Source organism: Idiotropiscis lumnitzeri, chromosome 5 (genome assembly GCF_059441095.1).
Source record: "Idiotropiscis lumnitzeri isolate Australia: NSW breed Sydney's pygmy pipehorse chromosome 5, RoL_Ilum_1.0, whole genome shotgun sequence".
NCBI classification, from domain to species: Eukaryota; Metazoa; Chordata; class Actinopteri; order Syngnathiformes; family Syngnathidae; genus Idiotropiscis; species Idiotropiscis lumnitzeri.
The window spans coordinates 10,114,278-10,138,765 of NC_142395.1; the positions used below are offsets into that span (position 1 = coordinate 10,114,278).

Here is a 24,488-nt window from a genome sequence, read left to right on the forward strand (position 1 = left end):
AAACCAATATGCTGAGCCAATGGCTTTTCCCCACAAAGCAGCTGGCCGCCATCAGGACGGGACGGGCGGCTCCGAGGAAGGATACCTTGCTGGACGCGGAGGCCGTCTCCCAGGAGGTGTTCATGGGATGCACTATTTACGCAGCCAGCCCTAAGGCCCTGCCTGCAGACGAGGCAGCCGGCCACGATAAGTACTGCCGTCACCTTCATGGGAACTGCAGTCAGAGGATAGCAGCCAGGTAAGCCACACACCGGATGTAAAACATATTTGAGCATGTTACACCCACTTAAGTGGCCGCAGGTTAGCTTTCTCTACTCAAGCGCTCATCTTCCACCTGGACCAATCAGAGAATTAACTGACTAGTGGTGAGCAACAGCTGAGGTCTGTGCCTCCGTATTTCAGTTAGAGGACGTCTTGAACTTTGAAAAATGATATCCTATTATTTTTAGATTATTCCATTGATTACTCGAGTAATCGTATTAATTGTAAGGATGTCCGAATGTCCAAGAGAAAAAAAAAATGCAGTGCACACTAAATTGCCCAAAATGCATTCGGAAAAGTTGTGAGCATCAAAGTTCACTCAACAGATTAATATTGACCACGATGCAGTGCAAGAACGAACAACAAAGCAATACAATAACTAAATACCGCAAAAAGAATTCATTTTACTTCATTGAAAAATATGTACATCAAAGTTTAAAAGACCGATTTTTGTTCACAATAAATAGTCGGGGATCTTAATGCGATAGTGCATCATGACAGGTGCAGTGGTCACGATATGAATGAGATTGAAACAGAATGAGGGAAGTAATACACACACTCACACACACGCACACAATCACAATTCAGGTCAACTCAGCGAGATTATGAATTAATATGGTACAGCTCAATTGGAGAGGTTATGAAGCAATTACTTTATTGTTGTAATTTACTAATGTTTGACTTAAGTTGTTCGTACTGTAGAATATATACCTCTTCAAAGAAGACGATTCAATACATATCTCGATATAAGCAGCTCTACTGTATGGTGAATGAGGGGTTAAGGCAGGTGTGGGCAAACTACGGCTCGGGGGCGACATGCAGCCCGTTAAACGTTTTAATCCGGCATGCCATACTTGAAAAAAATTAAAAGAATAAACCTTGTTAATGTTTTATTTACTAAATACTCTGGTGTGTCAAACACAGATATTTTGTTGTAATGTTTTTGTTCATTTTTATTTCAAATTAAATGTATTTTTTTCTCCGATGAGGTGAGGTTACCAAAACACTCCCTCCATCTGCTCCTGGTCCGGCCCCTCTGTCAAATTTTAGAACCCATTGTGGCCCACCAATCAAAACGTTTGCCCACCCCCGGGTTAAGGGAAAAGGGTGGACATTTGGCCACAGGCATGCATGTGTGATCATTTAACAGGTTTAGTATTTATGATTGTCTACACTGGCTTTTTTTTATCATATCAGGAGGGGAAAAAAATCACTCATGCACACACAACATATGATAATCCGCATAATCAGATTGGAATTGAGACTCAAAATGAGCTACTTATGATTTTCATTATTATTGTCCTAGGTGGTAGGTGAGGAGAAATGCTCAAATTCTTTACTCTGATTATTATTTTATACGCCACTTAACATCTACCATTGTCAAGTTCAAGTATTTTTAAGCAGATCCTTTTCAACAAGCGACACACCATAAAATTATCAGTCTGGGAAATTTTAGCCGTGGGGGTGGGGGGCACATCCTTCCCAATTGTCGATATGTGTGTGTCGTGTTCTCGTGAGCAAAGTATTGGATATAGTGGAGATAGATTGTTGAAAACAGACACAACTCTCATGTGGGTGGTTGGTCCAAGAGTGTTCCTAATATTGTGGCCAGCGAGTGCTTACACCATGTGAGATCTTGCAGCCGTGAATCAAGGGAGTTATTGTGGGCGTCCGTGGCCTGGAAATAGAAATCGTCGCGTTTAATCCCCTCGCAGAGAGTACACAGCGCAGTGAGGCCACACTGGGCTATAGGTAAGCTCAGCCCTCATCGCCACAACCGGACGCACTTGAGTGGAGTTTGAATGTGCACCGAGCGCACGTCCTGCTATAGCGTTAGCTTGGTGGATTTAGTAACAGTCGTGAAGATTGTCGCGGTCGTTCGCGCATAAAGACGAGACGATTCCCCCACGGAGAAATGCGGCGCACGCCTGAAGATCATTTGGAAGTCGACAAAGTTGCGGCACAGCCTTAAAAATAACGAACATTGCAGCCAGTTTAGGAGCTACAGGTAGGATAATTCGAAGGTTGGTAAGCGTGCGACCTAAACAAAATCTTTTCCGGCTCTGTATCAAAATAAAATGCTTTGCACGCTTGGTTTATGGATGTGGAAACGATCTCGGTTGCACTCTGGCATCTGTTTGTGCCGTAAATCTAGCCAGTGATTCGTTCATGCACACTTTATCGTATATCCATACGGAATATGATAATTTATTCTTCGTAATGCCTTAGTCAATGTTTTATTTTGAAGACCAGGCGGCCGTGTTTGTGACAACGGTCTATCTTTCACTAGCAAACTTAACTTTGCAGTGGAATACGTACCGCTAATGAGAAGGACAAGTGCGTTATATTTGTTCTTTGCATAATAATATGGTGTCTATCGTTATGTTAAGCGAAATTCTCTCGATATTTGTCAAACAAATATTTTAACAGTAATCGGCCATGATAGGGAACCTCCTAGTTTTTTGTAATACTCCGGTTAAAACTATATAGTAATGCCTTTGTAACTAAAACAAGACACGTTTTGGTCCACTCGCCAACTTGCAACGTGATATTCCATTTGAATACAAATGCGACGTTATTTGATATTGAGGAACGTGCTTGTGTCAGAGTGCTGAACAGTGCTTGTTGTGGCAGACATTTGAAGCCTTGTGTGGGGCTTACAAATACATTTTGTGTCTTCAAAGTTTGTTTTGAGGTGCTTGCACAATGGGGAGGTTATTTCAGGAGGTCTCAAGCCGTGCACATATCTCGGAGTCCAAAGGCTGAACACTCTCATCTGTGAAATGAAGAATAATAGACTGCTTTGTAAACAATCACTTTAACCACATAAGCCCCGACTCATTACTGCTATTTAATCATTTAAAAAAAAAAAGGTTAAAATCTGACTTTGTGCAATCATATTTCTAATTGAAAGATCAGTCAGCAAAATGAACTTTTTGAAATGACTGCAAACATTTTGCCTTGAGCTTTTAGGACAAATACAAGTCTCCAGAGGTCCACACGCCCAACGCAAACAACTCTCATTGCTTTCACTGACTTTGCTCAGTTCAAAAATAAAATCCCACACATTTTAAATGCAGACTGTTAATGTTTACTGAATGTTCCGAGTGTTTATTTGGCCAGACAGGCCATTCCTGTCCACAGTGAACACACACAAACTTGTTGAATTGATGGAGCGACCATTTAAAAGTGTTTCTGTGACTCTGAAAGAATCCAGGGAGATTTTTCCCATCAAGTATGGCAGTGGCCAGCAGCATTAACGAGATTACAGTTAACTGGATTGAAGGATGTCTTGTGACAGCACAAAGCGTTTGTCTGCGCAGACAATGAGGAGAGGTGGAAACCTTTCACTGAACGTTAGTGTCAAACACGTTTGACTGCGCAGAATGGCATTTGGAACTCAACAGGCCATTTGACACAATGTTGGCTGTCATGACATGAATGCCTGGAAAAGAAATGGGCTGCTCTTGCAGGGAAAATTATGACGTGACATTTTTCTTCTACTTTGCATGCTCTCTAACAAGGAAGTAAAGTGGCCTTTAATCGTCATGGATATAGTGACTCGAGATTCAAACCACGGGCCTCTCGACTGTGCAGCTGACATGCAAACCACTAGCGTGCCGGGCAACCGAGTTAGCGGCTTACCAGGATTACGGTCTATTTGGCATCAAATAATATCAGTGAATGACAATGTGTGATATTGACGAGTCTGTTATGAATGATTCAACATAAAACAGTTGGATTGCAATGAAGTATGAGATCATTAATTCAGAATTATTCTTAGACACTTTAACTGACTAATTTGACGTATTATTAAAAACAAAAACAATACCAGAGCCTTTTATTTGGCTGTTTAGAATTGCGATGTGCATGATTATTGACATTGATGAAATTATGACTTCTCTGAGTGTGCAGGGAAGCAGCGCAATGTTGTCAGTTCAAGTGCCCTGCAGACTGTTTATTCTCCACACTACTAACCTGACGTGCTGGTTCTGACGTTAGTTTGCCCACCAATTCATCAGGGAAAGAGATGTTCAAATGTTTGGAAAAGGATTGGTAATTGGACAAACTGTCATCTTAGGCTAATCAAATCAAAAAGTAGAAAAGTTACATAAAAGCTACAGCGAAAGCAAAACATGTCAGGAGTGCACATTACACGATGCTGGCTGAACTGAGGTGCCGTAAATTCGTTGACGTCATGCCTGATGTAGAAGTTGAACTCTAGGGAGTTTCATTTATTAAGAGAAGCTTTCAGTAATGTTTTTGTAAGGCTCATATCTTCATGTGCCACCACTGTTTACAAACAGTCCAATACTTTGAAACAGTGTGCATCTTTTCTTCTAGTCGCCTTTTTATGCCATTGATTTGTTGCGTCTTGTTACCTCTGAGCTACTTCCTGTTGAGGAAGTTGAGAACAAACACATGCATCTTTTGAACATTGTTTTCAAATGAACAGTCAGATCAACTCGGTGATCTCTTAACTACGAGCTTGTAATGTCCACAAACGCTTCTCTTATCTAATTACAACAGGCCCTTCACCTCCACCTGCTCCCCTTCTGAAAAGCCCTTTGTGACCACAGATAACCAGTCAGATGGAGCCTTTTGATGCAGGAAGCAAAATTGTTTGAACAAGCCAGCGGCTGACGTAAAGATTCTGGCCAATTAGAGCTAATCCATAGGAAATTGCATGCGTGAGCCTCTTTCCATCAGCACCTGTAATTATTCAGGGCAGGTGCTAACAGCCTACGCACTCCCACGGGACATTATGTTACAGTATGGCTGTGTTTTTGTCCTGTGTGTGTGTGTGTGTGTGTCGTCTGGAGGGTAAACAGAATAAGGCAGAGCGTCATCACAATAAGCATCTGCTGTAAAAAGTGTGCCCCTTGTAGCTCCACCCTACGCGCATCGGCCATCTTGATTTGTTGAGTGAGCGTTGTCAATCATGTGGAAATCTTCAACAGTTACAGAGAAATCAACATATTTTCCAGTGTTATGCCTTTATTTTGAGGCGGAGAATATGGAACGACAGAACTTGGAAATACAACACAACAGAGAGAACAGCGCCATGCAGGCTAGCCAGTTGTCATTTTTTCACTGTGTGTGGAAATGAAGAATTTATCATGCAAATTAAGTGTCGAAGTTTACAAATTACATATTGCATATACATATTTCTCAGTTTTTTTCTACATAATTCTTTCCATTTGAAATGTAACTATCCAACAAATGTGTGGTAGAAAAGGCACATGACAAACGGATGGCATTGAACTCCAATTGCGCCCCCGTGACCCTCGCGAGGAGAAGCGGCTAAGATAATGGATGGATGGATTGATATTGTGCTAAAGTTGTGGCCTCTGTCATTTACATGTTTTCTTGATGTTTTTTTGAACTACACTGACTCATCCAACCTGTTTTTTTATTTTGCTAAGTAGTGGATTTGATTGTACCATATGCCCTTCATCATTGCATCATCGTCAGGTTGATTTAAAAGACAGAGTCCATGTGTTTGCCCTGAAAACCTTTAGTTCAGGACTGAGAAAAGTGTACCCACAGACAGAAAACAAACATCACAGTGTGGATGAGAGCGGAGCAAAGTGGTTGGCCGCTGTGCACTCATTTGTGTGTCGTTTGTGTGTTCAGGGCCAGGAGCATGACTGAGCAGCAGGAGCACTCCGAAGAAACAGGCCTGCTGCCCACACAGGACCTGGAGGCCTCCAAGGACGAAGACGCGCATGGACACCTCAGGCAATTTTTGGTCACGTGCACACACACACACACTCGCACACAAATGTGTCTGCAAACGCAGGCACATTTTCCAACACACCATCTGCATCCTGTGTGTGTGCGCGCGTGTGCTCACGAGCGACAGCTGCAGGAGATTTCTTTTTCATTGTGCTTATTTTGTAGGTCTACTTGATGTCAAACAATGGTACCACACGCACACAAGCGCCTTTGCAGGCACAATTACACTTGTGGTCTCACTGAGATGTTAGATACTCAGCGCGAGCTCCGCTTGCAAATTCGAACATTTACGCAAGATAATGTTCATCTTTGTTGATCAGCTTTTCTATTTAACAACACGTTTATTACTGTGGTTTAGTACTGCGTTCTATTACACTGTGAAGAAGTTCATAAACGCTCATCAGCATCAAATATAGTCAACTGAAAAACTGTTCTGATTCTAATATCTACAAGTTCTTGCGACAAATTTAAAGAAGAAATCATTTGCTGACAACTCCCAAAAAACAGTAAATAATAATAACAGATGTTGCACGCAACACTTATTTCATAATTATATGTGGCTTAATTAATTTACCATCTTAAAGTATGTCAATTGAATATCACTATAAACTAAACTATTTTCTCAATCGTGGACACTAGTATTAAATGACACCAGCAGTTGTCGCAAACAAATATCTGCAAAATGTATGGTTGCATTATGTAAATACTGTGTGCGCTGCTTTGCCAGTAAAATAGTCTGAAAGCAAGTGATGGTGTTTGTGTGTAACGACCGAGTGGCTGTTTGTGTTATATAAGAAGGATTGCAGGCAGGAGCCATGTAATCCTGCAGAAGCTACTCTGGAATTGAGCACAAAAGCATGTCGTGTGTTGGACTCAAGTGAAAGGGAGGAACTTGAACATTTCCTGTTTACTTGCCACACACAGTCAGAATGTTTAGATTCGCTTAAGAAAACCAAACTACAGTGTTGACAGCATCGCTTCAAATTGAGTGGTGACTGGTGTGTGTCTAAGAGCATTTATTTTACACACATTTGTCCATGTTTAAAATGTGTGTCGATCTGCTCAAGAGGTGTGTGGTCCTTTGTGGCCTCAGCAGCCCTGATGAAAAATTGATGCTCCCTCCATCATTTAAGTTGTTCATTGTATATGGTAAATGGAATGCATTTGTACAATATAATATATTACATTCAATTAAATTTTATTTTATTTTATTTAATTCTATTTAGTTTCATTTATTTAGTTTAATTTATTTTTAATTTTTAATTTTTATTTATTTTTATTTTTTTAAATTATTTTTATTTTTATTTTTATTTTATTATACAGTATGTAGTACCAGCTTCTATGGTTATGCCTGTGTGCTAATTTATCAAGACGATACATTGAATGCAGCAGATGTGAAAAATCCCTCCTAACTTTCCACAACACATCTAATCTACTTAAAATCTTTACAAGGTGTGAGTCTTTCCACTTGTCTCCAAGATTCCAGTGCTAATTTCCCTTCCTCCTGCAGCTCGATTATTACGTAGGAGTCCACAGCTACACCTGCTGCCGGTGGGAAGTGTTCCCTTTCCAATTTAGGATTCAATTTTAGAGCCCTAGAGTTGGTAATTAGTTTCAGTATTCTACCTCACAGCCTGAGGCACAGAGCGGCCACACGAAGGCAATTCAGTGCTTACAAAGATATGCAATGTTTGGTTTACTTTCAAACATTCCATTGCAGATGTCATTGTCTGAATGGAGTTCTGTATTGTTCTCAAGACGCGTACATTTTCATTTTCGCTCCATTAGTCAGTGCACGCTCGAGCATGTAAAAACTGTTGACTGAAGTCCAAAAATAAAGGGACCTTACTAGAATGTTCTGTCTTTTACAACCGCCCATCCAAGTGTGACCCTGACATTGCAAGTCCCTTCAGACCTCAGTGTCTCTTTGCATCAGCAGTCGTATTGCTAAAGTCTCGTTTCATATGTACGAGGGAGGCAGATGGAAAGTGAGCTCAGACAGACTCATGGTGTGCCCCTGCAGGGCCGCCCCCTGTATTTTTAATAATCACTCGCTCATCCCCACCTCGGAGCGCATGGTTACTGTGGAGACTATTTATAGGCTGCATGCAGCAGGCAGTGAGAGCAGCATGTGCTCTGTCTTCACAACAGGATGAACACAACACAATTACTAAACGAGGATAAGCCACTGAAAGATGTTCATGATGAGATTGGCTAAGATTCACTCACCAATTGTGGTTTTTTTTTTTTTGAGGTGGGGGGGGGGGTCAGGGGCATTTGATTTAGCTATAGAACTAGGTGGGAAAGGTGCTTATGGGGTCAAGTCATATGTGTTTTGCGGTTACAGTCAACTTGCATATGGACCAGTGACCAAATCCAGATGGTGCTGTTTAAAAAAAAAAAAACATACATGTTCAGCGTGTCCCCGGTTTTCGACAGATCTTTTCCTAAATTTATCATTTAAATTGGAACGATCATTAACCTATTAACCAACAGCAAAGACATGATTACAGTAAATATTTATGCGAAAAAGACCATTATAATAAATATAGAATAATCAAATAATCACTAGAATTACAGTACGATGGACATTGAGCGTGCATTCTTGTGCCATGTAAAGACATGCGCTTATTTCATCTCACAAACCATTTTTAATATCATTTGTAACACCGAGGACCCCATGTACAACTGTGTCCCAATTTCAAACCTTGTCGCATTTGTGAGGGAGCAAACATCGCAAACCACTTTTAGGACTAAAGTATTTAGCCAACAATCATTCTGTCAACTTATCCAAATGCATTTCCCAAACAAACAAGAACACCATCTATTTTGTTTGATTACATGTCGAACGTGGGATTAAAACTGTGGGAGTGATGTCAAGCACATCCATCCCAGCAGGCACAGCTGTCACAGCTGTCCTGGAAACAACAGCCAGATCCTGCTCTACACGCACACACAGCAGGCACAGCATCTGGCAACACGCTGCTCTATGACACTTAAACTGCATTTAGATCTTTGTCTCAGAGACTATAATTCTTCCCTACAGGAAGTGGCTAAGTGGCCACTGAACAGTACAGTATGTACAGTGCTTCTTTTCTTTACAGGCTCTGTCTAGTTTAAAAATCTTGGCAGCAGATCAGGCAAGCTTGGCAGAATAATGGTTAGAATTTTTGCCTCACAGTTTTGAGGTGACCTTATGGCTCTGGCAGACATTCCTCTCTCACTCAAAACTCTCGGCATCTGCGTCATTTGTGCTGTCGTGCACATTTTAGTCGCCTTTTATTATGGATAGCCGAAGCAACCATCATACTCTCTAATCAGCACCTTGATATGCCCGCACCTCTTAAGTGGATGGATTGGTGGCAAGGCGGTGGCTTGTTGTTCGTTATAGCCATAATGCAAGCAGAGTCCATGCTCGTAAATTAAGCTACTGAGGCAACAGAACAAAGTCTGGTGCACCTCTTGGACTACTTGTTCTCCAAAGTGTATTTTGCACCATCAAAAGACTATCCGGCGACTCATCTTCTACATCAAAAGAGTGCCGTTGTTCATGTGTGATTCTCCCACTCCTTTAAAAATGATTTAGTATTGATTAAATCCGTAGTATATGAACCCAAGTTAGTAAAACGGATATCATGAGTTTCAATGCTAAAATGTGTCGTTTGATTAAAATGCAATACTCAGTTATATGTTCCTATTTTTAATGAGCTGAACTAAAATATTGATTTTTTTCAATGTACGCAACAAGCCCTTTCTTTCAAATACCGTTCACAACACTGTCAAAAATCTATGGAAGCACTTAATCCAGTGCTTCTCAATTATTTTCTGTTTCGCCCACCTTAACAAGAAGAAAACAATCTGTGACCCCCCCCCCACACACACTCACACTCTGTGCCACAACTATAAATAATAGCATTTTCGTTGCAAAACAAACCTACACCGTAGAGTTGATACTCGCTGTCCACAATGCGCAAGGATGGCACCACTGCCAACTACTGGAGTGGATGTGCAATTACACTTTATTGTAGTACAGCGGAAAAAAAGCACGTTCCCCAGGGTCACATCAATATATAATAATAATAATAATAATAATATTCCCTTTATTAGTCCCACAATGGGGAAATTCGAGATTCGAACCCAGGCCTCCTGGGGAGACTGGGTCCTGAACGCGGCGCCTTAGACCACTCGGCCATCCTGGCAGCCAAAAGATACTGACCCTGACGTGATTTGAACACGCAACCTTCTGATCTGGAGTCAGACGCGCTACCGTTGCGCCACAGAGTCAATATCAATATCAATATCAATATAGAGGTGTGTTTTTCTGCTCTTATACATTTTTTTTTCAAGCTATACTACTTAAACTAATTAATTACTACCAATCAAGCCACACGTGAAATTAATGAAGCCTTCCTTTAATGATTGTTGTGCAGGAAATTCAGGTGGTCAGCAGGACAGAGCAGAATTGAAGAAATATACAACACTAGAAACTGTTGCCATATTTGTCAGATTCGAAATTGATCCAGAGTATAAGATGCACCAGTCAAAAACTGCATCATAAAAAAAAAAATGTATAAGTCGCATTTTTGGGTGGAATTTATTTTACAAAAACTGAGACCAACAACAGTAGAACTCGGACACACCCAAATGCGCCTTTTCCTCATAGTAGGTGCGTTCGGAAATACACTCTCTGAGCTTTGCTCTGACTATTGGCCAAGAGCGTTGTGCCATTTGGTTATTGTGTGTGCCTCAAAGAAGGAGCGCCGGAGCTCAGCACATCAGATGGAAACAGTTCAAGCATGAGCAGCTCATTGGTTCCAAACACAGGCTCCATTCGGAAATTAATTGGAAGGCAGCGCACCCTGCCTCTCCGAACACAAACACTCTCAGAGTGATGTCGTTGCCTCACAGCAATTTCCCAACACAGCCTATGTTGATGGCAGAAATTGAAGTTGGAAGAAATTTCCGCTCCGAACTACGGCAATGATTTTCTTTTTAGTTTAAAATGGCTTATTTCAACTAAAATCTTGTGTCGCATTATGGCCAAATGTAGAATCCTGCTCGGTTATTGTGCCTTTTGTTTCTGTAAATCCGTGTTGTGGCGTAAGAAAGCTCCATGCTAAACTATCGTTGGGTCACAAATTCCTTGCCATGAAGACTTTTCTTTTTCTGCTTTCATCTCATTGTAACAAAGGGGTCGAGGGGGAATATATATTCAAATGAGAATATTAATCATGAGACTAAAATAACAATAGTTCATCAACTGTACTTTTTATAGGGGTTACATCATCTACTCCTGCAGTAAATAAAGGTCAGCACCGTTATGAAACGGAGATTTTGGGTTGCCAGCGTGAGCTCTAATTTTAAGATATGCGATCTTACTATGAAATTAAAGAATGATTTACAGTTCATAAAATGCGGTAGGCAGGTTCTCGTCGCATCAAATAAATTGTATCCTGCCACAATTTACTTCTCAAACATTGTATGCTGATGATTTTGTAAAAAAAACAAAATGTAATGCACATTGCACATTTTCAGATGGATTTTTGTCCTGTTAGTTACAGCGTAATGTTACTCTCTGATAGAAATGATTAAATACCAACATGACACACTGTACAACAGAAATAATATCCATCCATTATCTGTTGAATCTTTTGCATTGTGTTACATTCTCTTTGAAAGATCTTTTCCAGCTTCTAGAGAGGTTATCTATAAACATTCATCTTTCTACTTTCACTATCTATAGTGAACCGTAGTGTATCCCGTCTCTTGACGCTGGCAACTACCTCACTGACAACTAATGCAAAACAGTCATTTTCCTTTTTAGTCTTTCGTTTTTCCTTCAATATGTCTTCTTAAAAAGCACAGTAAATGGGAATGGATTTCTCTTCAAGAGCTGATTATTTTATCTACTGGTAGATGAAATATGATGCGTCCGCCCTCCTGAGGCAAGAGGCATTCTATGATTTGCATGCGTCTTCATGTCTTCTGACAATCAACAAAACAGTAACCCACTGGATAATCTCCAGGGCATTGCCAATATTTGTGTGCAAACAACGCAATATTCCTCTTTGATTGTGTTGAATGTGACATCGTACACCTGCATCCTGCATTTATGCGCACACGCACACAAAAATACACGCGAACACACACGCCTGATGAGTGCACGTTGTGCTGAGGCACATCGCCAGCGGGGATTGGCATGCGGTAAACACACAGACGCACACACACATGAAAACACAATCTTACCACCATTTGCCAGGGCTGCCAACAACACTTTTACTTCAGGAATGTAAATAAAACTCAATTCACCAATGCCAATAATAAGAATAATAATAATAATTTACGCAAAGAGTTTAGGTAACCTCGTTTGTGAGCCTCAAAATGGAGAGTAGCATCCAACTGTTTTTTTTTTTTTTAATCACAAGTCTGTCTTTTAATTGTATTCCAGGTTTCATCTGATTGAAGAGCTGTCCTATGAGGATGTAAAAAAATGTTACCGTGGCTCGGTGAGTCTCATCCTTTATTGTTGATTGGGACATTTCTCCACTTTGCACTGCCTAGTTAACGCAAACAGAATTAAAACTGATTTACGTGTTTTTTGGCTTTTAAATTCAATTTGTATGTATTCCGAGAATCATAGCAAAGCAGAAAACGTATCCTAAATGTATTTAGGATGTAACATTTTATTTTGTGCATACTTGATTTACCTTTGGAACCATTACGCTGATAACATTTTACCCTTCTACTAAAGCAAAGCTACAAGTTGAATCTTAAAGGTGGTGTTGATTAGAAATTGTCAAACTGTGGCCATTAGAAAATATAAATGTACTTGAGGTACAATGTTTAGTACCACTTAAGTTTCATTTATTGTCATACAGGTTAACCACAATAATATTAATTTGTGCTAATAAAACATTCACCTCACACATGTACATTATTGCTCATGGGCTCTTTGTGTCAAAATTTAAGTAAATTTAATTATTAAAAAAATCATTAATTTAACTGTCCTTGAATTAATGAAATTAGGAAATTATTATATTCCCCAAAAATTATTTATTAAATATTTTTTAGGAACAATCAATGTATTTAATAAGTTTTTTTTTTTTTTTACGAGCTGTAGAACATTGACAAGTACAATGCAAAGTACCAAATTTAAATTAGTTTCTCCATCCATTCATTTTCCGTCGCCCTTCTCCCCATTATGGAGGTGGGTGAGGGAAATCCTATCCCAGTTGACTTAGATGAGAGGTGAAGTACATCCATGGTACTTCATAGTCTTCAATGAACCTACCATGAATGTTTTGAGAAAGTGGGAAAAACCCAGCAAGAACATGCAAACTCAACACAGGAAATATTTGATTTGGGCATTCAAAAAACCTTTTTTACACTGATTCCAAATTTGCCCTCACATCAGGTTTTAATAATAAAACTGGTGTAATAACAAGAATATATGACATGTAATATGGTAACATTTTGTAGTATTTATTAATTCATTAAGAGGTAAGTTCAGTAACAGGTGAAATTTTGTCCTGAAACGTCATAGCTCAACGCATGGTAAAATCCATATTGCCCAAGCTTTTAAAGGTCAAACTTAAAAATAAAGGAAAATGTAAATATCTCAAAAACCCTATATGCTTGGGAGAAAAGTCGACTTTTTGCTGTTGTTGCATTTTTCCTTGCATTCCTGGGGGTTAAGATCAGAGGATAACATTAGAATTTCTCCCTTGTGGGCATATAAAGCCTTTCGAGACTTTACTTTGAGGGCTACATAAATAAATTTGACTTGACTTGACTTTTTTTTAAATCAGCTTCAAAAATAATGTTGAGGGACACATGAAGCCATCGCTGATTAAAATGTGCTGTTGACTGGTGTAAGTGGTGTAAGAATCTGAAAGTGCTGTTGTCATGGCGATTTTATGATGGCCGCAGTTTGATCTGGAATAGATTATTTCAGATCACATTATTTATATATATGTATATATATATATATATATATATATATACATACATACACACACATGCACACACTTTATACAGTATATGCAGCATGACAGCTTTAGTAGAACATACCTTATGGTCGGTAATAAAGCTAAACTCAACCATAATGTAAAATTAATCCGAATATAATGGTGCCCTTAGCACTTTGATTGAGATCTAATTGAGATCATTCATAAAACCTTTAAACATTATTGCAACTTGCTTCTTGAGATACCTTTTAAGTGTTTGATTCAAATCATGAATTCCAAGTCAGTAAGTGAAGACCCGCACCCCTCATGGGCTTGTATTACTGTGACCTCAGGTTAGCTCCATTTTCCTGAGGCGAGTACGTAGCTGCCTTGAACTATTAATAGAAGGACAATAAGAGTGAGCCAGTCAAAGTGGAGAGATGGACAAGAGGGAGTGAGCGAGCGAGAGAAAGGAAAGACGGGTGGCAGAACGATGGAAGTCAGTTGGAGGGGGGAGAGCGGCGAGTGATTGGGACCACTCGTATATTTGGACACAGGAGGGTTTGGACTTTTTAAGGTGTCATTGACAAAGGCGAGGACATACCGAGAAGGAAAGGGGTCACTTTACATGAGAATTCCGGGTAGTGTGTGTTTTCCCAGCTTGGATTTAGGAAGGGCAGTGTGTATGTCGTGCGCATGCATGTATGAGTGGAGTCACTGGAGTGAGACAGAGACAGAGAAACCTTGAGTTTGAGGACCGCGCTAGTGTAGTTGCGTGTGTTTGTGTAGACAGTAGCCAGGTGTGTGCTTTTCTCTTCGATTAGCCTGTCACCCGTACTGACACGCCACAGGGGAACAGTGTGTGTCTTGCAGCGACTTGCTTCAGGCCATGGATGAGTGTGTGTGTGTGTACGGTGCCAACGTGCTGAGCCTGGTGCAGAGCTCGCCGCCTCTGAGGGAGCGGGTGGTGTCGGCGGTGAGCCGAGTCGGAGCGGCCGGCGGCTGGAGAGGGGGTTCCGGCGCCGTGGAGGCGGGCCGGTCCGCCAAGGAGCTGCTCATGACTCTGCCCTGTCCCTCTGCACAGACTGTCAGCAAGTACAACTCGCAGTACCACAAACTGTTCCAGTGTGTGCCCAAGGATGAGCTCCTTATGAAAGGTACTTACCGTATCATGTGCTGTGTGTCATTATACTACCAAATCATTTGCATTCGTCATTGTTAGCATATTCCAATGGTCAGAAATCGGATTTGTAAATTATGCTGCAAGACTTTTTTCATCTGTTAAGAATTTGGATCATTTCTTATAATACACACATTTGTAGAGATTTGTTGTGGAGCTCAAGTCCCACCAAATCCGTTAATTCAATTAGTTATAATCTGCATTTGTTATAGCCCGAAAGTTTTTTTTTAATTTATTTATTTTTTATTATTGGACTGAATGGACTTTTGATCCAATGAACTGTTGGTGAGCATGCCTCGACAAAATTTCTTTTTTTTCCTTTCTTTTACCAGTCTTCTTTAGGAGGGGCTTACAGACATCTTTGGAGGGGCAGGTGCCCAAAGTTGAACATGGAACAATTTTTTCTTATTGTGAACACAGAACAAATATAATAACGTGCATAGAATGCTCGTTTGTGGCCATGCAATACAATTTGTAGCTTCCTACTGGACAGTTTGGTCAGAGCTCCTTTTGGGCATGTGAAAATAGCATGTTGGAATGTTTTTTTTAGGATGGGAAGAAGCTACAAAGACATTCATAATAAACTGCAATCGAAGGCTACTGACAAGAATAGACGACTTATAAACACTTGAAGGACAAAGTTGCACACCATTTGCTAACCCAGCCAGAGGTCAAAGTGCTTCATGAGAATTTACCCACAAATTCATATTTTGTGTGCACATTATACTTATCACATGGCCACAAATTCTAATTTAATGGGCATGTTATAGCTATAAAAAAAATATACATCATGTGATGTCTGGAGCTTCTAGATGTTGGTGCTATTTTTTGAAGCCTGTTCTCTTTCTATTCAATGAAAAACACAATTGAGAAAATCTTGACTTGTCGTGATTTGCTCCGTCCACAGCACAGCATTACTTCTTTAACCTCAATTTCTTGGTGATTTTTTTTTGTTTGTTTGTTTTCGGTGAAACATTTACTCATAATCTGTAGTACACGTATTAAATAAAATTCTCAATAATAGTATAATAAAACATAATGGCATTGAAGCACAAGTCTCAAGATTATTTAATGCCGAATGGACCCAAAAAAAAAAACACACACACTAATGCATAGAAAACAGAATGGAATCAGAGTTTTGAATTATTATTATTATATTATATTTTAAATTATAATATGCTTTTGAAGAGTCAAAATTCTCAGATTTTCAGTGGAATATTAATATTTTAATTTTTCTTTTCTGATTTACTTGTGTTTTAAGCAACAACAAAAAAAAAAAGAGTTCGAAAAAAAAATTGAGAATGAAACTTAAGAGTGGCGTGGCCCAATTTTAAATCTTCTGAAGCCCACCAAAACCTTAAACCAAAACTCTGGCAGACTCTGTGCAAACTGAGGGCGTTTTCTTTTACTTGCTCCCGATAACTGATCATTTTCACGGTAACGACCTACTCACGCCACATTATCTCCACGTTACCATCTAATTTGTCATAAATTATCAACACATTATCAACACGTCACAGTTTGACTCAACTTACATGCTTGTTTGTTGAACATGAGATCGTTTCGGCCATTATGACCAGCATCACTGCGTACATGCACATCAAAACACCTCCTGCGTGCGTTGCGTGTGTGTGTGATAGCTTGTGACCACCTAAAACCAAACAAAGTGAAGCAGCATTGTGTCACTGTGCCCCTCACCTGTGGAACAAATTCCCAGACTACCTGAGGTCTGCTCAAGTTGTCATTTCATTTAAATCAGGGCTGAAAACACAATTGTTTACCACAGCATTCTCGTGAATCGCGTCTTTATTCTCTCCTTTTAATCCCCATTTTCTTTTAATTGATCTAGATTGATGCTTGGTTTTAATCATTTTCATGTGATTGTTTTGGATGATTTTATCTTGAGTTTTGAGCTGCCCTGCCCTTATTCACACACTTGTTCAGCCAAGTGTTGAAGACTTGATTCCTAAATTAGTTACATCCTTATCGGTTAGCGGCTGAAATATCACAAATGTTTGCCGACAATGACCGTGAGTTTAGGAGATTTTGAACAAGGGAAGTACAGGCGAACGTCTGACGACGGTTTGGCGAACATTTGCGGCCTACAACGAAACCTGACGTGAACGCGCATTTTTCTACCTCCAGTTGGAAGAGGATGGGGGCTTAAATCAGTAACCTTGCATGTCTTATCGCGCCTCATGACGACTTAGTCTTATTCTGTGCGACATTTGTAATCTTGAAGTGCCGTGAATTGTGATCTTTGTAAACTGAGACCCCTCCTACCAATATGAAATGTAAACATCTGCACTTCTAATTCCTCCTTTTTTGTTAAGTCCCCAAAAATATGTTAGGATAACTTCATAACTTGCTTGCTCAGACCACTTCCCCATGAACTTTGCTGTTGTCCATTATATGGACTCCCATGATTCGAAATGGGCTTCCTGTACAGCTGCACGAAGCTAAATCAATTAATTAATCTGAAGAAAAACGTGTTTTTTGTGTCTTGTTTCGCCAGTGTACTCCTGTGCTCTTCTCAGAGACATTCTCCTACAAGGCAGGCTTTACATCTCTCGAAATTGGCTATGTTTCTATGCCAACCTCTTCGGCAAGGACATTAAGGTACTGTATTGATCCTGTTTATTCATGAGATTAAAAACTTGACTTCTAAATCTGAATGTATTAACTCAAAGTGGTTTTAATAGTTCCACGTGATACTTGCCCTATAAAATTCCACATAACTAGCTTTGAGTTTTTTTTCTTTCATGCTATGCATTCTTGCTTTTTTTTTTTCCTCATTTCCTTGAAACTCAACCTCTCCTTTTTTTAAGTGACAATAAGCTTCTTATTCGGGCAGCATTCCTTGCATTCTGACTTAAATGAGAAAATTATTTTAGCCGACTACATTTGTTTCCACTGCCCCCATACTGTGGGCTTTTTAGAAACCAGGAAACAAAGATGTTTTTTTATTTTTTTTTATTTTACTTATGCCTCTCCACATCTAGGTGGCCATCCCTGTTGTCTCTGTGCGGTTGGTGAAAAAGCACAAAACAGCGGGCCTGGTGCCCAATGGCTTGGCTATCACCACAGACACTGGCCAGAAGGTACATACTCCCGTCCGTCACACTCCCTGTGAGTTCAAATGCTTGTGCTGATTAGCGCAGCGTGTCTGTGTTTTCCAAAGCGAGGTGTGACGGAAAGAACAGCGCTATAGATAGCAGCAGCCTGGAAGCACGCTCAAGTGGAGGCGATTTTTTTTTTTTTTCCGACACCACAGTGACGTTTAACATTTGGAAAATCTCACTGTGCCACACAAATCGTATTTGTGCTTTATCTAAGCAGCGCAGCAGTACGTCAAATAAAAAATCAGAAAACACCAGTAATCTACAAATCAACCGTTGTTGAATTGAGTTCACTTGTGAATTGCCCGAATCGAACGGACAAAAATGTATTAAGACAGAAGATGAATAATGGGCTCTTGAAGACATGCGCACGAAGCTCCAACGTAGTAATGCATATTAGAAGGATAAAGTTTACAGCATGAGCCAGAATGACGTCTGAGGTTTGAATAGGAATCGACACACTAACAAGAACAAAAATAAAACGACACTTGCTAACATGCATGTAGAGCCAGCACAGTGCAAGTCATCTTAGCGAGATGTTTAATTCTTCTAACTCTGTATGTGTCTGACTCTTGTGAGTGATTATGAGAGCACTGTCCAAAAGTCTGATTAAGATTCACTTGCCAACACGACAGGCCTGATATGAGCTACAGATCCTTTTCGAGTAGATAAAGTTGAGCCGTGCAAAGTGTGCATACTGTATATGCATGACTCATGGTCTGTAACGCTTGCGAATCACGTCGTACGTGTCTGTGGGATTATGAAATACGCATACTGGGCCGGATGTACTGTCTGTGTCTTTGTACGTCACAACTATACTCTCTTGTCTTTCGCCTGCTCATTTCTTAATTAGAACAGTATTCTTTAGGAAATAGAGGTTCAGAGGGATCATTTTATAATCCTGTCCTTGACTACTTATCTGATTGAAAATACAGTATCCTTTGTGCCCAGGATTAAATAGTTTTAATCTCCGGTAGATTTTTTTCCCTTTGAAAAATTGTTTTCTAGGCATTTTTTCTGACAAGTGGGCCAATGCAAAATTAACGCCATTTTTTAATATTGCAGGTTAGATTCTTGGGATATAATATATTGCTCCTCACAGCAATCCGTGATGTCACCTTGTATGGTTACATTGTTTTTATTTTCTCAGTATGTATTTGTGTCACTTCTATCAAGAGACAGTGTGTACGACGTCCTTCGTAGGATCTGCACACACTTACAGGTGCATACACACTCGATGCTGTACACTGCATACACAATACGAGTGTGTGACTCAAAGAAGTGACGTCATGTCCCTCTGCAGGTCAATGGGAAAAGTCTGAGTTTAAAGCAGTACATGGAGGAACCCACCTTATCACTGGTTAGTGACAGCATCTTCAACAAAAACATTCCTGTTTACTGTAGACTGAAATGATAACAAAACAACAGGCAAATGAAATAAAGCAATACTCAGGAATAATTGCAATGTGGAAAATATCGTTGCTTCAAAAATGTACCATCATGTCTTGAAGGGCGCAAGTAATTGATTGGTTATGCGTTCTCTTCTGCTTCAGGATGAATTCCCGACTCCCGACGAGTTTCCAGTGGTGGATGAATTCCCGTCAGTGTTAAAGTGGAGAAGGAAGCCCTCAGTGGTGTCTGTGTCCTCCTCCCTTCCCGACCTGCTGGGGAACTCCAGCAGCAGTCTGAACGCTGCAAACACATCCTTCAAGTCAGAGCAGCCTCTGGAAGGTTCGACACGGAGATGAAAGCAATTTGTGTATGATGCAAAAAGGCATTTTTAGTAAATGTCCTTTGGATGATTTGTGCCTGTATGTGCGTGAAAGAGCAAAATACTCTGCATTGAAGAGCGATTTGTCTCTTATGCAACCGCATGTTAAGCTTCAAATGGAGTGTGAAGGGGGGGTTGTATTAAAAACGATGGAGAGGATGCAGATTAAATCCAGATAATCACTCACAGTGTCCGCTGTGAGAGGATAGTTGAGATGCTTTCAGATGGACAGGTTTGATGAGCTAGAAAATATGCACTTTCTTATTATTGCTTTGTTTTGTTTACAATTATCCACCATTATAATAGCAAAATCCAAGAGTTGGATGAACATTTTCTTGTACAAACTTTGCCCTCAAAAGTTTAGTTTTTATAGTCACTCTCATAAATGTCATTTTTTTTTTTAATGATGTTTGTTTGATGTCTAGTGCATCATTTTGGTTGTAGTTAACAACAGTGTAGAATCGCACAGCGTCATACTGAAGGCTGTTTCGAATACTGGCCACCTTATTGAGATGCATTTGAGGTGTAGTAGAGGAATGCACTAAAAATAACATGTTAAAAAAAGAACTTTATACATTTCTAGTTTTTATGGCAGTAGTGTTCTATAATATTACATTATTATTGTGATTTGCTACTCGCAAATTCAGTATAACATAATTGCCTTGACGCCTTCTCGATGATCCGAAAGAACTGTGTTGAAGTGACAGGAGGGGTATCTTTCAAAGACCATAGCTCAGTCTGGGCGAAAAATTGTGCTTTTCCGCCATCTTGTAGCATCTTAAGGCCGTTCTAAACTTATTTTAAGGGGGCTTGTAAATCCCTCGTGAATTTTTGCTGTATTCAGCACGGCTCTATTCCAATTTCGTACAAATAGTGCGGGAAGACTCCATTGGTAGTCAATTTTTCGCTATCAGTACACGCCCGTTGCAACAGAATTAAATCTGAAGTTAATTGCTTTTGATAGATTTGTGGGCGTGTGTTTGTGTGTGTGCGTGTCACAGAGCGAGCCTTGCAGACCGACAGAGGCCTTTTATCTGAGCCAGTGGCAGAGTTGGGCCAGATGGAATACCAGCTGCTCAAGTTCTTTACCCTGCTGTGAGTGTGGAACACGCTTATGCTCACTAACAATAGCTCACTCACTTGTGCTCACATAACAGGTAACAAGCAGTCATGGTGTCATGTCGTGATGCAATTATTTCAAGTAAAACGCACACAAACCTTCCAGGACTCCAAATTTGATTTATTCTTGACCAGCCATCAAACTTGAGCTTAAGCCTATCTCACCTTACTTTGGTTGAGACTTTGGACCAGTCACTAGTCAATCACTGAGCACCATTCAGGTTCACATTCACACATTTCTTAAAAAAATTAAAATTAAAATAAAATAATTAAAAATAATAAAAAAAAATAACATGAATTAAAAAATCTCCCCAAATGGTCAACTGCTGCCTCCCAGTGTTCACTGTGACATATCACATCACCCAAGAAACAGTTAATTATGAACAGCCGACCCCTGTATAAATCACAATTTTTTTTTAAATATTTTCTTTTGTTTTTTTTATGGATTTTCCCCCTTAATTCACCCCCTTTTTGGTGGAATACGTATATTGAATGTGTTTTCTAAATATAATTTTTGACATTTGTTAAAAAACAAAAGAAAAAAAAAACACGAATAGCAGGGGGTCGACTGTATTGGCAGTAAGTGGCTGACCGCAGACTTTTTCAAAACAACAGTAGTAAATCCAAAGTGTCAACGTGTGTGTTCTCTTGGCAGGATCATTCTCCTCATCCTTTCTTCGTGCTACCTGGCATTTCGTGTCTGCAGTCTGGAGCAGCAGCTCTCCTTCCTCAGCAACCCACATTTACCCCTCAGGGAGAGGTCACTATAATCAATCACACGACTAATTTACTCCTCAATACACGCACGTACCCCACCTACACTGTGTGAATCAATTGAGGAGGACGAAAGGCATCGCCCGCAGGTTCCATCAACTTGTATTGCTTTCCCGCTGTCCAGGTAACCTCGGCTCCCCTGGATGTGCTTCTGGTCTGGCTGTTGGTCAAGCTTCCCGCGCTCGGATCCAGAATCGTCTGCGACTCTCCAATCCATCATATGACGAAGCAACGTTAACCCGGACGTCTTCAGGACCATCCCGCCACGGGACTGGTGATCACTTTGAAACTATGCAAACAGTCTCTCTATTTGTGTCCTGTGACGACCCCGAGGCAAGTGAATGATCATTCAACACAGTAATTACTTGAAGAGACTGAAAGTAAAGGCATTTCATTTGTAGCTCGGCAGACTTTAGAGTGAACTAAACCAAACAACGCGTTAACGGTCCTGACTTATGCACTTTTTAAAAAAAATATGTCCAACTAATTTTCAAAGCATTTTTTGACGTGTGTATGTATTGTTCTTGTACAGTGGAATGGTGGTTAAAACATGTGCCTCACAGTTCTGAGGGTCAGGGGTCCGAATCTCAGCTCTGGCGTTTGCAGGTTCTCCCCATGGTTGAGTGGCTTCCTCCCACATTCCAAAAACACGTTTGGTTCATTGCCGACTCTAAATTGTTTGAAGGTGTGTGTGTATCTTTGTGTTGCCTGCAATTGGCTGGCCACCAGCCAAGGGTGCACGCCACCTCCTGCCCAGAATCAACTGGGATAGGCTCCAGACCAGCACGACGCTAATGAGGACAATAAGACTAAAGATGGATTATTCTTGAACAGAGGTACTCAGTTGTCACTTTCCAACGTATTTATGCAACAAAGGAGGCAAGGGTGCAACACTTGACTGAATGAAACGATCATTGAACTGTAATATACTGAAGCAATAACACCTTTTTTGTGTGTTAATTACAATGTGAATGCAATTATTAGGTATGTAGGTAACAAATATCTATTTATAGATGTATTAATCTGATGTCAAAGAGTGGTTTGTTTTCTACATTTCAAATAAAGTGCTCACTGATATACTAATGACGAGCGTAAATGTTATCATGATGTTGTTGAAAGATATTGTATTGATTTTTTTCTGACTTGTTGTCGTTTTAGTTTAGTAATGGTCAACTGGTTGAATAAATTGGTGACTGACCAAACCAGAAATGTTCATGTCATTTATGTCTGTTATTAGTTTAAAAATTGAAAGATCAATGAAATAATAATAAAATAAAGATTTTGGTAAGGTCTACCAAGGGGAGCGTCCGTCGGGAGGTTGAATCACGAGTGTTCACGAGTGAGAGGAGGATGGAGCATGAGATCGACAGGAGGATTGGTGCAGCGTCTGCAGTGATGCAGTATCGGTATCACTCTGTCGAGGTGAAGAGGGAGAAGGGGAATGCAAAGGCAATTCCAAAACACAGTGAAACATTTAAGGATAATTTGTGTTTTACAATTTTGATGATTATATCATATGACTAACAAAAAGCCAGAATTGACTATGTCATGAAATTATAATTCCATATTATATAACAAACATGTCAAAATTAATATTGAGATTATGTAAGAACTGGCCTTCTGAAAATTACTGCCATGTGTTTAACGAAACACTTCATGGGTTTCACTTTTTAAATTGAACAACTGAAGTAAACTGAAAATATGGTCAGAAAAATATATACGTATCGTCTGAATACTGGGAGACAAACATTTATTGCGAGATAATGAACCAAAGCATTATTGCGACACACGCGCCATGAATTGCAAAAAAAAAAGAGCAGAGAATTACTTCTCATGTCCACTAGAGGCCGCAGTCTTACTGTCTTACATTTGGTCCTTGAATTTACGTATTGACTTTTCAGATGGGCAACTGCTTTATACAATTGACTACATTTGCTCATCTTAATCGCCGCATTTTTAGGACTTATTTTGGGGAGGAAAATTATACAAGACAAAAAAAAAAGATATCCTAATATCGAAATTAACGGTCTCAAAGTGATTGACATATGTAGTTGAACTGCAGTAACGAGAGTGGCATCAAACTGGAGGACATCTGGATCCTACAAAGGACATGACAGGAATTCCCACATTCATTCCAATGGAATCTGCTTCCTGTCATTCCCTGGACTCAAGATGGATTAAATGTAAGGTAAAATTGTCTCAGGACGAAGTGATCTTTGTCTTTTTAATCCAAATTATTCATTGTGACAAGCAGGGAATTTTACATCGTATTTGACTATTGGATTAATTTCTCTTTCGAGGACCTCAACATGCCTGGGAAAAAAAAAAATCACAATTCTGTGGAAACACTTTTATCCAGGTGAAAATGTTCATATTTTCTGGTTCCCAAAACTAAACACCTCTGTAAAGTTAGAAAACTAATAAACACTGGACACTGGATTCACTGACTAACATGAAATTTGGTTGACATGTCATGTCTACTATGACAGGATGCAGCAAAAACTCTTAAAGACCCATGCCCCAAATTGAACCAAAAAAAAAAAAGCAGTGTGAAGCTTGATTGTTTATATTCTATGTGC

General features: G+C 39.9%; 1 protein-coding gene and 1 non-coding gene across 6 annotated transcripts; one reads left to right on the plus strand and one right to left on the minus strand.

Moving 5' to 3' along the window:
* Positions 1–32: 32 nt before the first annotated feature.
* Positions 33–23,118, plus strand: gramd2aa (GRAM domain containing 2Aa). 5 transcript variants are annotated; one of them, XM_088296020.1, is made up of 12 exons: positions 33–238; positions 5,899–6,003; positions 12,449–12,506; positions 14,806–15,103; positions 17,642–17,745; positions 18,129–18,227; positions 19,396–19,467; positions 19,549–19,605; positions 19,799–19,976; positions 21,018–21,111; positions 21,791–21,895; positions 22,034–23,118. In XM_088296020.1, exons 1-12 carry the CDS (start codon positions 123–125, stop codon positions 22,035–22,037), a joined length of 1,290 nt encoding a protein of 429 aa, XP_088152146.1. In that variant the 5' UTR covers positions 33–122; the 3' UTR covers positions 22,038–23,118. The 5 variants fall into 5 exon arrangements, with proteins under 5 accessions (XP_088152146.1, XP_088152149.1, XP_088152150.1 ...); XM_088296023.1 differs by having other exon boundaries at positions 15,031–15,103; XM_088296022.1 differs by lacking the exon at positions 33–238 and adding an exon at positions 1,873–2,013.
* trnaw-cca (transfer RNA tryptophan (anticodon CCA)) lies at positions 10,213–10,284 on the minus strand. The gene has a single exon. It is a non-coding gene; the product is annotated as a tRNA-Trp (tRNA).
* Positions 23,119–24,488: the final 1,370 nt, after the last annotated feature.